Source organism: Pituophis catenifer, unplaced genomic scaffold (genome assembly GCF_029215685.1).
Source record: "Pituophis catenifer annectens isolate HBS135680 unplaced genomic scaffold, rPitCat1.0.hap2 SCAF_1, whole genome shotgun sequence".
Classification (NCBI taxonomy): Eukaryota; Metazoa; Chordata; class Lepidosauria; order Squamata; family Colubridae; genus Pituophis; species Pituophis catenifer.
In genome coordinates, this window is record NW_027256881.1 from 223,841,449 (window position 1) to 223,858,146 (window position 16,698).

The window sequence follows — 16,698 nt, forward strand, 5'->3', positions numbered from 1 at the left end:
AAGCCAATGCAATCCTGAATTGCATTAACAAAAGGATACAATCAAGACCAAGTGGGGTACTAATACCACTCTATAACGCCCTAGTACACCTAAAGTACCGCATCCAGTTTTGGTCACCACACTGTAAAAAAGATGTTGAGACTCTAGAAAAAGTGCAGAGGAGAGCAACCAGGATGATTAAGGGACTGGAGACTAAAACATATGAAGAATGGTTACAGGAACTGGGCTAGTCTAGTGAAGAGAAGGACCAGGGGAGACATGATAGCAGTGTTCCAATATTTGAGGGGCTGCCACAGAGAGGAGGGGGTCAAGCTGTTTTCCAAAGCACCTGAAGGCCAGACAAGAAATAATGGATGGAAACTGAACAAGGAGAAATTTAACCTAGGAATGAGGAGGAACTTTCTGACAGTGAGAACAATCAAACAATGGAACAGCTTGCCTTCGGAAATTGTGAGAGCTTCATTACTTGAGACTTTCAAGAAAAGATTGGACTGCCATTTGTCAGAAATGGTGTAGGGTCTCCTGCTTGAGCGGGGGGTTGGACTAAATGACCTGTAAAGTCCCTTCCAACTCTGCTAATCTGTAATCTGTAAAATGGCATTTAACTAAAGTCCTATATAGTGGTATTAGGACCTCCTTTTTCCTACTGGTTATCCCTTTAGTGATGCATCTCAGAATTTCCCCCCCAGAATTTCTAGGATAGCTACATTACAGAGGCTTAACTTATTCAAACATGGAACCTTTGATAATCTGATATTCCAGATTATAATTCTGATAATCTGGGCTCCCATGCTAAATAAAATGGATTCATATAAATTCATAGCATAAAGTTGCCCTGGGACATTTGGAGAACTTCTGGAGGTCATGGTAAAAATCTGGGTTTACATTTTTACAAGATAAATTCAACTGAGATGAGAAGTGGACCCAAGCAGCAGAATTCTTTAAAGATATCCTGGAGCTCAATATGGTTAATTCTCATTTAGCGATCAGAATTTGGACCAGCAACTCTGTCCTTAAGCAAAGCAGTCAATAAGTGAAAATGTAACTGTTTTTAGGATCTTACTTCAGCTTTCCTTTGCTGTACATACCTGCAAAGGTAATAAATGCAAGGAATGGTCACAAAGTTACTTTTTTTATCACTGTTGTAACTGAGAATGATCGCTAACCAAAGACTATCTGTACGTCTCTTGAAATAATTGCAGAGGCAGAGCCAACTGAAATTCATATGCCTCCTGAGTTTCCTTTGAATTATTTTATTTCTTAAAGCTACTACTGTGCTAGGTCCAAATTTAGAAGTCGCAACACTGGAGGCACTCAACCTTTTTCTGTAGAGAAAGAGGACAACCTGTGCTAAGTTACTATTCCATCTTGATCCTCACTATTTGCCTACTTGGAATTGGGAACCGTAAGCACAACTAAAAGCCAAAAGTCTCCAAATTTTGGCAATGGAGTCACCTCCTAGGCAAAAGCCTCAGCAAATGGGCCAACACACTTGCCTCTGACAATGGCTCTAACCCCAGAGATGGAGCTTCTTTAACCTGGTCTATTTTCTGGTGTCCTCTAGAGGCCATTTTTCTCTGAAGTTCTTGCTTTGTGTAAATCCTATTAAGGCCAGGCAGGAAAGAGAAGGAAAACAATGGTTAGGGAGGAAGGCTACTTCACCAATTCTCGACTGAAGGCTTCATCTCTGTGAGTTTAATCTATGTCTCTAGTGAGATCTTGAAAAAGGCCATTTCATCTCTCTTTTAATCTTGTTTCACAGCAGATGAAAAAAATAAAATAAAAAGATGAGTATTTTCCCAATCACTCTTCGTTTCATGCTATTAGATATAGTCTGGCATAAAAGGGAACTAACAGCAAAGCCAAGATCATCTCATTAAAAACAATCACAATAACTATCCTCTCTCTTTGTTAGCAGATTGCAACGAAGCTGCAATTTAGCATTAACTCAATCTAGTTAATCACACATAGATTCACAGGATGTTTGGCATGCATATGTACAGGAGACTTGAGACCTTTAGGTCACTCAAGCAGCTGTTTACAAAATGTACCACCTCTCTCCCATCCAAAAATAAAGCTGCATGTATTAACATCTGTTCTACATCCAAACACAGCCTTTCTTTTCCAAAAGGTTTGGAACAACTGTAAATTTACCTTCAGTGTAAAAGCTCTGTTATATTCAGTGTGAAATGCACCATCTCTGTAAAGAATAAAAACAGTAATTAATTTTAGCAACGCCATTAGAAAATCACGCAGCTCTTTATTCTGGCCAGACTAAATGAACTTTTTGTCATTTTGCAAGCCTGTGCAAAACAGAACAATGAAAAACAAGTTTTTGAAGCCAACAGGTCTCTAATGGGCAATCTCTTCCATAAGCCTTAATGAGACCATTTACCATAGACCAGGTTTAGGGAGTGGCAGATACCCAGGGGAACTTCCATTAACAGTGCACTGCTCTGTTTAGGCAGCTTAATCCCCACCGAACAAAAGCAGACATGTGCTCAAGTCCTCTGAAATCAATGAACTGATAAAATACTTTTAGCTTATTCAGGAAATATTGGTAGAGACCACCTTACTGAAATGAATCAGAGCATATAGGCAACTGAAAGTAACTCAAATGTGTTGGTATTAGAGTCTGAATTGTTTTTCAAACATAACTGTTTTTTAAAACACTAGTCAGTTCAAGATCATATTGACATGTTTTTCCCTATTTCTTTCACATCGGATTTGAAAAAAGATAATTTCCAGAAATCATTTTGACCCTCTATTACTGCTGCTCATACTGGAATAAAAAAGATTATGTTATTGATCTGTAACACATTTTTATTGAGGCAGTTCCCCAAAGGTGCAACAAAACTTTTGTTATCGCAACAAAAATCTCTATCATAATAAATATACATACACATGGAGCCAGCTGTTTATAATTCTACTTATCATCTCACTATAGAAAAGAGATGACAGCCAGAATGATGAGGCCCTGCCTACTTATGATGCCTGAATTTTTAGAGTGAAAGAATTGGTCTTGTGCTAGCTGATCAGCGCCAAATTTTGAATGAAGCCTGGCCATCTGCTTATTCTTGTTCTTGCTGAGCATTTTGTCCTGAACATGGAAGTGAGTCCATGAGCATGAGGTTGATGAGCAGATATATCAAAATTGCCAGGCTGCAACTTGCTCCACGGAATATGACAACCATTGGGTCCTACTTCTTGTAAAGGAAGACTGAATCAGACTCAAGAAGACTATCTCTTGGAGTTCCTGTTCAAGGAAGTGTAACTTATGAAAACCACAGTTGTCACTCTTCTGTGCTAAGGACCTCGGCTCAAAAGCAATGACATCTGGAGCTTGAAAAACAATGCAAAGCAAGCTAACGTTATCATTCTTCTGAAATATGAATGGGGAGGTACACAAACTATGAATGTATAGTTTAGCTTGGCAAGTTGACTGAAAGACATTGAAACAAAGTTTTCCCCATACCCACCTGCAGTGGGAAATTGCAGCCTGTATTTGATAGGACTCCAACTTTTAGCAAATGCACAGATTAATCAAGCTTCCATTCCAGCATCCGAGTTCCCCCATAGGCATACACAGTACACATACACAGGGGGTCGAACTCAACCTTGGGAACAATTCAGGCAGATCTGGGACTAACCAGGATGTTTAAAAATTATAAAGCATTCAATGTAGAAATCAGATTTGTATCTATTATATACAGCAATCTAGATTAAGCATTTTAAAATCATATTAATATGCACGAGGCAGTTAAATAAAGTTTTTGAACTCTTATGGAAATCAATAAGAGAAACTGATTCAACTTCAATGAGAATTTAACTAGGGACTACCAGTTTATTGCAAGCAATCTTGGACATCTTGCCAGCATGGGTTTTAACCCACACAATGGAATGCATTGGCATTCAAAATGTGGAGGAAGAAGAAACTAAAATACAAATATTCAATGAAATAACCACTGCATTAATGAGCAAGATTATTCATACATGGTACAGGCTACTAGCTGATTCTGGTTTAGACTTAAAGGGATTTTTGTAAGCCACCCAAAATCATTGAGAGTGAATTGGGTGGCCATACAAATTTCCTTAAATAAATAAATGAATAAATGTATATTACCCTGTGTAGGATTGTATTGTGCAATAATGTCATTCTCAAAGCCATATACCATCCTAGCAATTTCAACGTAATAGCCACTAACCCACTCATGTACATACTTGTAGTGTAGTAATTCTATCCCTTTCTCTTTCAAACCAGGATCAACCTTCATCTTCTTGCATAGTTTTCGGCTTTCTGAATCACTACAAGAAATAAATGAACATATTTTATTTTTTAATAAAGTGTTAGTATCATATTACAATCAACATTAACTGTAAGCATATTATTCTACTTTAGCAGCTTTATTTAAAGTGTCTAATTCTTTAGATCACATAAAAATCCACATTAAAGATCAAAGTTTCAGTTGTATATTGAGGTAGATAATAGAAACTGGGCTTTTGGGGCATTTGGATTATAATATTTCCTTCATAGAGAAGTTAAAGCCATTCTATTTCTATCTACTTTAACGGTAGCCATTGTGATTGTTTCAACATGGTTTAATGTTTTCTGATTCTAATTTTATGATGTAAAAGCTTTAAATTAATTTTTCATTGTTGTTTGCTTGTACATCAACTTGGCTTCCTGACAGGCAGGAATCTGAAATCACATTAGAGCCTGAAGAAAATACAGCATCTAGCAGAACCTACTTTATTTGAGATAAACAACCTTTAAAAAAAATAAGCAAGTTTATTCTTACAATATTTTTCTGAACCTGCTTTTTCCACTACGCCACTTCCCAATGGAAACAATAACAATTAACAATACAATGATGAAATACAAACATAAAATCATTAATGTCCCATGCTTCAGATAGATACTTCTGACTACAGGTAGTCCTCGACTTACAACAGTTTGTTTAGTGACGGTTCGAAGTTACAACGGCACAGAAAAAAGTGACTTATGACCATTTTTCACACTTATGACCACTGCGTCATCCCCATGGTCACGTGATCAAAATTCGGATGCTTGGCAATTGACCATTGCAGTGTCCTGGGGTCATATGATCCCCTTTTGCAAACTTCCAATAAGCAAAGTCAATGAAGAAGCCAGATTCACTTAACAACAGTTACTATCTTAACAACTGCAGTGACTCACTTAACAAATGTGCAAGAAAGTTGTAAAATGGGGCAAAACTTACTTAACAAATGTTTCATTTAATAACAGAAATGTTGGACTCAATTGTGGTTGTAAGTCAAGGACTACCTGTATAAGATTATGTATATGTATGTTGTATGTAAATGTACAGCATATGTAATCAGTTCAATAAGGAATAAATATTTTTCTTGCCTGTTTCTTTACCGCATCATTATTTAGTTTCATGTCTCAATATTACTACACTATCTCTTTCCTTCACCCCAGCTTTGCCTTTATTTTTATTTTCTCTCTGTAGCTTTGCTAGAAGGGAGAGAGGTACCTGTAATACGTGTATGGGTATTTAATGAAAGTGACGTGTATGAGACAGAACAGTTAGTATATGCAGTGAGAATTAATCAATTTTATAAATGGCGGACCTCCTTGTACTGAGACTTAATTCTAAATAGTGATTGTTTCAATTAATACATATGTTTGGGATGGAATTTCTGACAAATATACCTACAAACATGCGCACACACAAGCACACAAATATTTCTGACAATTACTCATGTTCGAAAGGGGAAATTCTAGAATTATTTTTAGCTGAAGTTGGCAAAATGAAGAAAGCTGGACGTTGCTCAGAATATTTATCTTTCTTTTTCTGTGATTTACTCCCAGATAAGCTTTCCAAGAAGTGTTACAGAATGAAAATACCACTATTGAGAAAGCCCTACCACAGACACATTTGGACAAATGCAAGTAAGAGCATATGCAAATACATAAGGATATATATGGAAATCAGATGCAACTAGACCTATTTTAACTAGATTTTCCAAATCTAAGACAGAGGATTTCTACATTTTTATACAGTAATTTTACTAAAGATTATAATTATAACAATCAAAACTAATACAAAGTGAAAAAAACAAAAAAGGGTGCAGAAATAAAAAGAAATAGAAAAGGAAAAATAAACAAAAATACATATGTGTGTATTGTGTGATTTCTCATCTTCATCACAAGTATAAACAATTTTAGTAACTTCTCACTTTATCTTAAAATACAAGAAATGATCTCTTCTTCCCATATCCTATTTCTTACCTATAAACAAATACATAATGCCTCATTGTTTCACTCCTGATGTCAGCAAAAGTCCATTAAGGGTTACCAGAAACAATAATATCTCTATTTTAACTCAGATCAAATAAACCCACTTTATATTCATTCCCTTTACTTCTAATAATCTTTAGTCCTTCCAAATAATGTCGTAGAACTGGATATATTTTTTACTTTCTTCCTTTTCACAAAATTTTTCAAACTTTAACAAGCCTCTTTTGTAAATCCAGTGTAGGAAAATTATTCAGCTCAATCTCTTGATCTGTTTATTTCCCTTTTAATTATTAAAACATCAATCATTTTTGTATGTCCAGTATTGCATCTTCTTCCATATCATTTTTGTAGGCATCCACTTTCAACTGAATCTTGATCTTGTCAGGTAGAAACTGCTCCTATTCTGTAACAACTTTTACACACTTTGTATGTATAGAGACAGACTTTTAAAATGGACCTCTGGGTCCATTGTTCAAAAATATTTATGATAAAATATTTTGTTTCATTCTGTAACTGTAAGTTGTGATTAAGTGTTCTTTTTCTTTAATTGAAATATTTAATTCCTTCTAGATTCCTCCAGTGTCCAATTTTTAAAATCTTATTTTTGTTTAATTCAAAACAAAATCATTTCCAAATGGGAAAGATTCTTTATAATTAATTCCAAAATCCTATTTCAAATTTATCTGGACCATTAGTTAATTTATAACTTCTAAAATCCAGGTTTTAATCACTCTTTAGTTGTTTATTTCTCCCCATTTTTTTAAAAAAATAAGTTCTTAAACTTAAGTTAAAACTTCTTTCGCTGAAGATTGAAGGAAACTCACCTGGTGCTTTATAGCTTGTTGATCCAAATGTTCCTAATGGCTTAAAAGCAATTTCTGAAAGTGATTAGAAAAGGAAATATGCGAATTGAATGTCCTTTCAAAGGCACTGATTGAAGTTTGAGCAAGATGATTATTTTCTTGTTTCTTAACCAGCTGGAGACCACTGCCTGGAACACTTGCGGGCAGTCTCAAGTCCTCTCCTTGTCAAGAGAGGAATTATTGAAGAGCTGGTCTACTTCTCGCCATTTCTTCAATCCACTTTTTCTAGTTCTATAGATATTTTAAACCAGTGGTGAAATCTAAAATTTGTTACTACCGGTTCTGTAGGCATGGCTTGGGGGGGGGTAATGTGACTAGGTGGGCGTGGCCAATTTTTTTTTACTTTTAAAACCATTTTTTACATGTAAAACCATGTAAAAAATGCTTTCAAAAGGCTCTGACGATCCCAGCTGAGTTGCCTGATCGTCAGAGGGTTTTTAAAAAACCCTCTGCCAATCAGGCAACTCAGCTGGGATCATCAGACTTGGCTCATCAGAGGCATTTAAAAGAAAAAAAGCCTCTGATGATCACGTGGCTCAGCTGGGCATGGGGGGCGGGGGCAGGGATTTTTGCTACCGGTTCTCTGAACTGCCCGCCGCCATCGCTACCTACTCGCCCGAGCCAGTCAGAACTGGGAGCATTTCACCCCTGTTTTAAACTAAAATGACCCTAAATTTCAATAACTCTGAAGCAAACCTATAAATAAACATTCACATTTGTCAGAAAGTAAATAGGAAAGTTCTGTCATAATCATTTCTACACATTTTATTTATCAAACACATGTGTTAAAGAGAATAGTCTCTTATTTTTTAATCTGGAATAGAGGTTCCAGTACATGCAATTTGCATGTTAAAAAGATTGCTTCCTCCCAAATACCTAAAAGGGTATAACAAAAATGTTCAAGATTGGGTCCAACCAAAGTTAGTTCTGAGTAAGAAATAGGCAACTATAATAGATTTTAACACTCAGTTTGACCCTTTGAAAACTAGCTGACAAATGAGTACTTAGCAGTTCAATTGCTGAGGGTTCAGTCAACCGCAATTTTAAACAAGAGAAATAAGAACTAATCAGCAAAAACTGATTTTAAAGGGGTTTCTATTTCAGTAAAATAGCGAAAATAAATACTATGTATGTTTGTATATGTGTGTGTGTATACACACACACACACACACACACACACACACACACACACTTTAAATGGGTGCATATGTGTGTGTGTGTATTATACACTCAAATATCTAAATAGCTCACACTACAAATATATTGAGTGCATTAACTATATAAAAATGGTTACAAAGGAAAATTGCTGTCAGAGGCCTACATCACAAATTTATTGTGAGGCTCCCTATACTTGTTATTTTTGAAAAGTTACATAATCCTGTTTGCATAAGAAAATCTGTCTTGAGAATAAAAATTAAAGCAGCATGATATCTAGCACTTAAATACAGAGAAGTGGGAAAAATAGGGAGAGGCAAGCAAAATATTAAAAGAAATTAAAGATCCCCTTGAGCTGAGCTCAACTCCTGGGGATTACGGTACTTGAACACATTTGTGTAGTTTTCAAAGCAACATATAGTAGGGGTCTTTTGAGCTTCCCTGCTTAACCTACAGCCCTACTATTCTTTGGTGGGACCAAGTACTATTTAAACCAGAGCTGGGCATTCTATGACCCACACGGATCACATCTGGCCCTTTGGCTGTCCGGCCTGTGGTGGCAGTGGCGGCAGCCGCAGCCCTGTTGGTTCAGTCTCTCATAACAGTTCCTGTTTCTCATGTGGCCCCTTGGGAAAATGAATTGCCCACTCCTGATCTAGGCCCAGTCCCACTAAGCTTCCCAGCCCAGCCCAGATTGGCTTCTTCTGTAGTGCATGTTAAAAATTTGTAAGCTTTTATTCAATAAAGATGTAGCAACTATCTTAGTGGGTTTTTTCCCCTTTCATACACAATAATACATGATTCTTAGCAGCAGAAATTGAAAGTTTATGTTCTTGAAGTGTCAATGTTCAGATGAGTATGATTAAAATAAATATTTTAAAGATAAAGTTTTCCTTTCACTTACCAATTAATGAGCTAACATAATGTGGAAAATATATGTGTTAATTTGATATACTGTATATGTATCTAAATAACTGAAATAAGATCATTAGAATAATGGGTTTTACCAGAAAATTTTGACTTATGGAATGTGTTTTCAAATAAACATTCAAGACACAAATGAAAAAAAATGGAGCTTTGGTATCACTTAGCCTAATAAAAAACATTAACGGATAAGATATGATCCCAAATGTATGGGATGTACTAAATTAATGCTAACAGTTGGAGCATCATTTTAAAGTGGATGCAAATAAGATACAATTCCAGAAATTAGAACATCTTTTTTAGAAGCTGAGATATGTCTTCATTGACTTGTTAGATAAAGATTATGCTTGTTATTCCAATAAGAAAAGGGAAATAAAAAAAATAGCACTACTACAAAATATAACTAAATTCTATTTTGATGTCATTTAATTAAGAGACGCTACCTTTATTTTTGACATTGAAAAACTGATCTTATGGATTCTTGTCCTACTATTTGCATTACTAATATACTTGAATTGCAACCCTTCAAAGAATCTGAAATAGATTAGCAACACAATCAATAGTTGTAGCTACAAGGAAGAAAAATATGTAATGAAAATGTGTTATTTTACATATAGATAAGATTAAAAATTATCCTCACCATACCTTAGACAGGTATGTTTTATGCCAAAAATGTTTATATATACTGAGTTTTTATAGATAAATACTACTTAAGGATAAATCCTGGTCACTATCAAATTCTTGTTAAGAATGGTGACCACATAAACCACTAAGAAAAATCTGAGCTATTTCAACCAGAGACAGATGTACAGGTAGTCCTCTACTTACAACCATTCATTTACTGACTTTTTGAAGTTCCAACTGCACTGAAAGAAGTGACTTATAACTAACACTGATGATGTTATCCAGTTTGGGTAATAAAACATCTGCAAGAAAACAACCAAGCTCAGAGAGCATCAAGACCCCTCATTTCAACCCTGAGCTAAAATATTCTCCTTTATTGGTGATTTATGACGATTTTTCACACATACAACTATTGCAGTATCCCCATGGTCAAATGATCAAAATTCGGATGCTTGGCAACTGGCTCATATTTATGATAATTGCAATGTCCTGGAGTCGTGTGATCACCTTTTCTGACCTTCTGATAACTGTTCTGTCCCCGTACCATGCACACACCCACACAGACAGCCCGGAGTTAATAAGCCACACGACAAAACTCTTTGATGATAAAGCTGGCAGCAACCCAGTGGCTAGCTGCCAATTCAGACTTTACTGATACAAAACAAAGATTAATCCAAATGCAGTCCGATAAAGCAGGCAAAGTCCAGTAAAACAGAGATCATGGAGTATTTCCAGTTTTTGCTCGTCACAAACTAAACCGGCCACCACACCCACATTTATACCCTGTGGGGTGTGGTCCAGTGACTCAGCTAATCTCTGGCACGCCTTCCCCTCTGCTGTGCACGCTTCTTCCTGCGCCTCTGTCGAGGGTCCAGCCAGCACTTATCTTCCTCGTCGCTGTCCACCTGTGGCTGCGGGGATGTGCTTGGCTCTGAGCCTATCTTTTGGCCTTCGGTGTCCTCCGGAGGCATTGCCAGAGAGGAGGGTCCTGGAGAGGGAGGCCTTGCCAACTCCTCCCCCTCACTCTCAGAGTCTGCATCTGTCAATAGCCCAGGCTCAGGCAACGGAGCCACAACAATAACCAGATTCTATGGGGAAGTCTGATTCACTTAACAACTGTGTTACTAACTTAACAACTGCATGATTCACTTAATAACGGTGACAAGAAAAGTCATAAAATGGGGGGGGAACCCACTTAACAACTGTCTCACTTAGCAATGGAAATTTTGGTTAAACTGTGGTTGAAAGTGGAGCACTACATGTAACTGGACTACATTGCCCAGACTGAAAACAATACAAGGAGACAAGAGAAAGAGGATTAATAGCAGGTTTAAGACTATTTCAGCAACTTGTCTCCAAACATTTTTGGACAGAGTCTGGTTTCAAGAGCCCCAGGGAACATGTAACTGCCCAGCAAAAAGAATAAAAGGGGAAAAAATATGTTGAAAGTGCTGAGCATGCATCCACACTTGAAAAATGTGAAATTGATTGGATCCCTTTTTTAAAAAAAATGCTGGGTGACTTTCCTAATCAGCTTTTGCTGCTGCTGGCATTCCTGTTAATTCTCTTGACATTTTCAAGCTGTCTCCTTGCAAATGTGAAGAATGAACAACAATAAATTAACACTATGCAACTGATAAGATAGGAGAGCTAGGGTAAGAAAAAAGCTCAGTATATACCCTGCAGATGGTAGTTACTCTGATTGGGAAAAATGTAACATGCAGCAATGCATAATAATCAGCTCTCTAGCATGCAAAGACATTAGTATTTTGCTAACGAGCAAAATGCTAAGACTCATTTCTTTACTTAAAGATAAATGCTTTTACCAATTAAACTTAAACTTTCCAACTTGCCAATGCTTTGCCTAACAGATCGTATGGTTGTCAGAAGAGCAAGCATACATTGGGAAATCTGCCCAAAGTCTGGATTCTGCAAAGTTGCACACAACATTGTTAATCCATATAGTTTTTAAGCATAAGGTCAGACTCACTTACAAAATCATAATGCACCATACAAAACAACCATATTGATTTCCTGGAAAATCTTAGGAATTTTACGGCAAAACAATGGAAGTTGCAAAACAATGGAAACCATTTACCGTATTTTTCGGACTATAAGACTCACCGGAGTATAAGATGCACCAAGATTTCGAAGAGGAAAACAAGAAAAAAAAAGTTCTTGCCCTCCCCGGCCCCCAGGAGCACTCTGCAGGCCTTCCAAACCCTCTGTGTGTCCTGTTTTTGGCCTCCCAAAGCTCCCATGCATTGCTTTTTTGCCCTCCCCAGCCCCCAGGAGCACTCTGCAGGCCTCCCAAACCCTCTACGCATGCAGTTTTTGTGAAAAATGGGCCTGTTTTTGGCAAAAATGGGACATGCGGGGTGGGGTTCGGGAGGCCAAAAATGGCTGTATTCAGTGAAAAAGACGCATTAATATTTCCACCCTTTTTTAGGGAGGGGGGAATGCATCTTATACTCTGAAAAGCACGGTATTTAGTCTGTAAGGTCACTTCTTGAAGAGGATCTGCAGCCACCACTAATATAATATCAGTAAGATATGGAATTTCCAGTATTCAGGGCCTACTCTCCACCTAACCAAGATTTGCAAATAATGTGCCTTGCTAATTGAAAGACACACAGGTAGTCTTTGACTTATGACTACAATTGAGTCCAAAATTTCCATTGCTAAGTGAGCCAGGAAGCCAAGGCTCTCGCTGCTTCTTGGAGGACAAGAAGGCTCTTGGAGGACAAAAGGATTAGAGTAAGCCTGTGATCATTTAAGTGTAACTTAAAGTGTGTAAGATGAGAACTATATTCTGTATGCTTTTTAAAACTTGGAGTTATATATAAAAACACTTATAAACAGCTTGGAACGTAACCTGTTCATAAGTAAGGGACTAACTACAGTATATGAAAACATTTCCTCCTTTGGCTACTTTTTATGAACAAAAGCATCCCTATCCAAAATTAGATTTTTGCTCTCAGGGCAGAATATAGGTCTTGTCTATTTTCACCCAATTATGACTATTGTTTTAAAAAAGTGAAAGGAGGAAAAAAATCATACATAATAGCACATACCATCTAAGTTCAAACAATGTGTGTTCCCAGGTCCACTAGGATACTATTTCATTAAAGCAAGAGGTAGAGAGTTGGAAGAGTCATTTTATCCTGCATCTCAAATAAAAATATAAAGAGTCTAACATTCTGAACATGCAGTGAAAAATCAAGACATTTTACAATATTACATACAAGCTAATTGGCCGAAAACCAAATTCTGTTTTAGTTATAGATAGAAATGGAAAAAATATGCCCATTTACTGGATCAGTTCCAAAATATATCCTTTTATATTTTGTATTCAAAAGAATCTTTTCAACCATAGAATTATTCCTTTGGCACTTGCACAAGTATTTATAACACCCCAGTAGTTCTTGTCCTACTGTTCATGGATGCTTGGATCGTACTATTTTCTGCAAACATTGTATTGAAAGTTGGTTGCCAAATGTAATATGTTATTACATTTGGCAACCAATATAAGCAATATATGAGAGTAAAGCATGTGTGAGAATAAATGTTAGTGAATGGTTAGATATTAAGATAGAATGTGTGAAGTTTGATATATTTACAGATATAAGATATACATCCTCAACTTATGATCAATCAGCGACCATTTTAAATTACAACAGTTCTGAACAAATGACAGTTACAATCAGTCCTTGGAGTTCTGTTTATCCCAGCACATGATCACAATCTGGACTTTTGGGACCCAATTTGTAATTATGTCCAGTTGCAATGTCCTGGGGTCACATGATTGCCATTTACAACTTCTGTGCCAATTTTCCAAGAAAATCAACAGAGAAGCCAGGGGAAGGGAAAGTGGCAGGTCACTGAGGGTACACAGGTAGGGCTAATTGGTCCCACCTGTGTACCCTTGTACACCTCTGTGTACCCTCCCTAAGCCTCCCCAAACTTGAACCCTTCACTCACTCACTCTTCCACCTGGAAGCAATCACCCCAAGCCAAGCTGCACACCCACGCATACCCTCTCTCATCCAGGAACAGCCCACTTACCTGCTTGCCAGCCTGCTTGCTAACCACCTGAGACATGCAAATTTCTGTTGGCTTTTCTACTGACTTTGGATGTGGAAGCCAGTGGGTACTAACAAGGAGGCCCTTGCCTAACAATTGTTATGATTCAGTTAATTATGGCAAATGGGACAGTAGAGATTGCCATTGCTTAAGCGATATGACCACACTTCATGACCCTTTCTATCATTGTTGGTCCCAATTTCTGCCATCATAACTTGAGGACTATCTGTATGAGAAATGTTCATGTGATGTTAGAGGTGTTTGAGAGACATGAATGTTCATGTACTTTTGTGTTCAGACAATGATGTGCTGTTGGTTTAGATTTTGAATGAACTGCAGCAGATGTACTGCAATAGATAAAGCTTTAAAAACCCAATATATCAAGGACTAGGAGAGCTGTATTTGATAGAGAGAAAAGAAGAAACTACGCACTATGGCATTTATCATCTAATTTCATAACTGTTCTGTCCCCAGGTCCACTGGGGGATTATTTTAGCTGGACAAAGACGTGAGGCTGAAATGAAAGGGAAGAAAGAAATATCATAAATAACAATAATTCTTTTGGTATTCTTTTGTTATTTTTACTGCAACGCTAGAAAAAGAAGCTATCTTACCAAGCTTCTCTTCCAGGGAATATTTGGTGAATGCCCCTCTTTATTTTGAATCATGATGAAATTCAAGCCGACATTCTGTTTTCTGCTCTGAGAATGCTTTTGGATTTCAGCCAGCTTCAGCCTCACAACAAGCTCCACTCTCTCGTACTATGAAGAGGATAAGGAAGACTATGAAAGCTCTTTGGCTATCAGAAAACATCCATTCAGGTGAGAGGAGGTAGCCCTTGACAGACTCTATAAAAACCTCTTTCCTTTCAAATAATGCTTTTCTGCTTAGTTTCACTAGAAAAATGCAGGTAGCTTTTAGAAAGGGTTAACAAAGACATCAAAGCAGTACAGGTCTGAAAATGAGGTCAAGTAACTGACTGAAATGATGTGGGTTCTACTTCTTTCTTCCTTTCTTTCTCAGGTAGACTTCAGCGTGTATAAAGAAAACTGGGACGTAATCTCCGTTCATTCTTAGGGCTATAAATAATAATAGTTTTAAAAGAATAAGACAGGGTAAATGAAAGCATAGACATATACCTTTGATGCCTGTCAGATTCTATGTCCTTTTTAAGGAAAAAAATATTATTTAACTTAAAAATAGCAGTTGACATGCTTTAAAAGCAAATCACCAGACTCAACTTCATCTTTATTTATACAAATGTCTTGGGATCCATGTACATCTTACAGAGGTTCTTCAAAAATAGCAATAGGGAGTGAAAGAAATCCTCAAGGGGTTTCTGGTCCCAAGAATTCAGTATAAGGAAGAAAAATTATACAAGTGCTCCAGCTAGGTAAACTAAAAGGATTTCATCACTGCTCTTAATGCCACACCAGTTAAGTGGGAAAGGACCCAGTTCTCAGAGCCTCCCCATCACTAATATTGCAAAAAATATCACAAGATTTTTTTAAAAAAAAATTTTTTCAAGCCAAGGCCACAGGTAGAAGGAAAATGCCAAAGACGCTTGATGTGAGAGAGTGTGGGAGACTGGAAAAATAATGGAAGGAAGAGAAGACATAATCACACAGTTTCTTGCAGACATTTCATTACCCAACTAGGTAACCTCATCAGAAGCAGACTCTGTTACAGCTCCTCTTATAAAAGGCAACTCAGCCCAGTAAGATGGAAGAAAATCCAAAAAGAATCATTCGGAGACTCGGAGACTACAAATGAATGGTAGTGGGGTGGCCATCATACTTCAAATCCAGGCCATAAGTCCCTTTTTTGATGTTGATTGCTAAGTGACTAATTATAAGTCGAGGACTACCTGTATATACATTAAAGTCATTAAACATCCCTTACTGAAGTTAGTACAGTTCTTGTTTCTTTGGTCGTGCCCAATTGAGTGGGGCCTAATACTCTCATTCTGTACTCTTGAGGCCATAACTATGACATTATGCACATTATCTGACAGAGCCCTTTCTTACCATTTGAAGCCATGAAGCAGCTACAATAAGATTCAACATACTGTAGCTACTCTGAGGACTTCTCAAGCTCTTCACATATCTGGAAGTGCTTTGCCTCTTATCCTGGAAGAAGGCACCTCTGAGCATGTCCAGAAAGCCTTAGGAAGTCCTTGAAGCAGCACCACACCAAGCCTTTCTTGCAGTTATTTTGCGGAGAATGAGGAGGAGGAGGAGGGGGGGGGGAGGAGGTGGTGGAGGAGGAGATGATCAACAGCAGTTAACTCAACATTCATTATTCCATATCCAGTAAACTGGCAATTTCACCAGGAATTTAAGTAGCAGTTTTTGTTGATTAAACCCATTTATTTGGCTCTGCAAAAGAGAGTACAAGCACACCATATAGCTCATTCAAGCACAACCCTTTCCTGCAGTTCAATACCTGTTTAATAAGCAAGCAGAGGCTGGTTCTTTGATGCTTGGAAGAACATTTAGAGACTATTGCCTTAAATAAGAGACCATTGTAATTTTTCTCATAAACTTAAAATAATCTGCCAGAACAAGTTCTTTGAAAAGACTGACATTATCTTCTATGTTCTTACAACCGCTCTAGTTGCAGGACATGTATTAAACAGAAGCTACAGAATTGTGCTAGCAACATTAAAAATATATCAGTTCCTGCTCTAGCTGCAGAGACGCCTTTGGTGTGCTTATGATTGCTTCCTAATTGTGCAATGGCAGCTGCCACTAATGGAAGTGGTAA

The 16,698-nt window shown here is 37.2% G+C and overlaps 1 protein-coding gene across 1 annotated transcript in view; it reads right to left on the reverse strand.

The window, feature by feature from the left end:
* The window catches only part of PDIA5 (protein disulfide isomerase family A member 5), a 217,491-nt gene that overhangs the window by 110,447 nt on the left and 90,346 nt on the right, over positions 1-16,698 (reverse strand). The window contains exons 4-5 of the mRNA XM_070957085.1: positions 4,222-4,305; positions 2,155-2,200 (exon numbers count right to left, since the gene is read on the reverse strand). Coding sequence (XP_070813186.1) covers positions 2,155-2,200; positions 4,222-4,305 — 130 coding nt within the window. The remainder of the gene's footprint in view (positions 1-2,154; positions 2,201-4,221; positions 4,306-16,698) is intronic.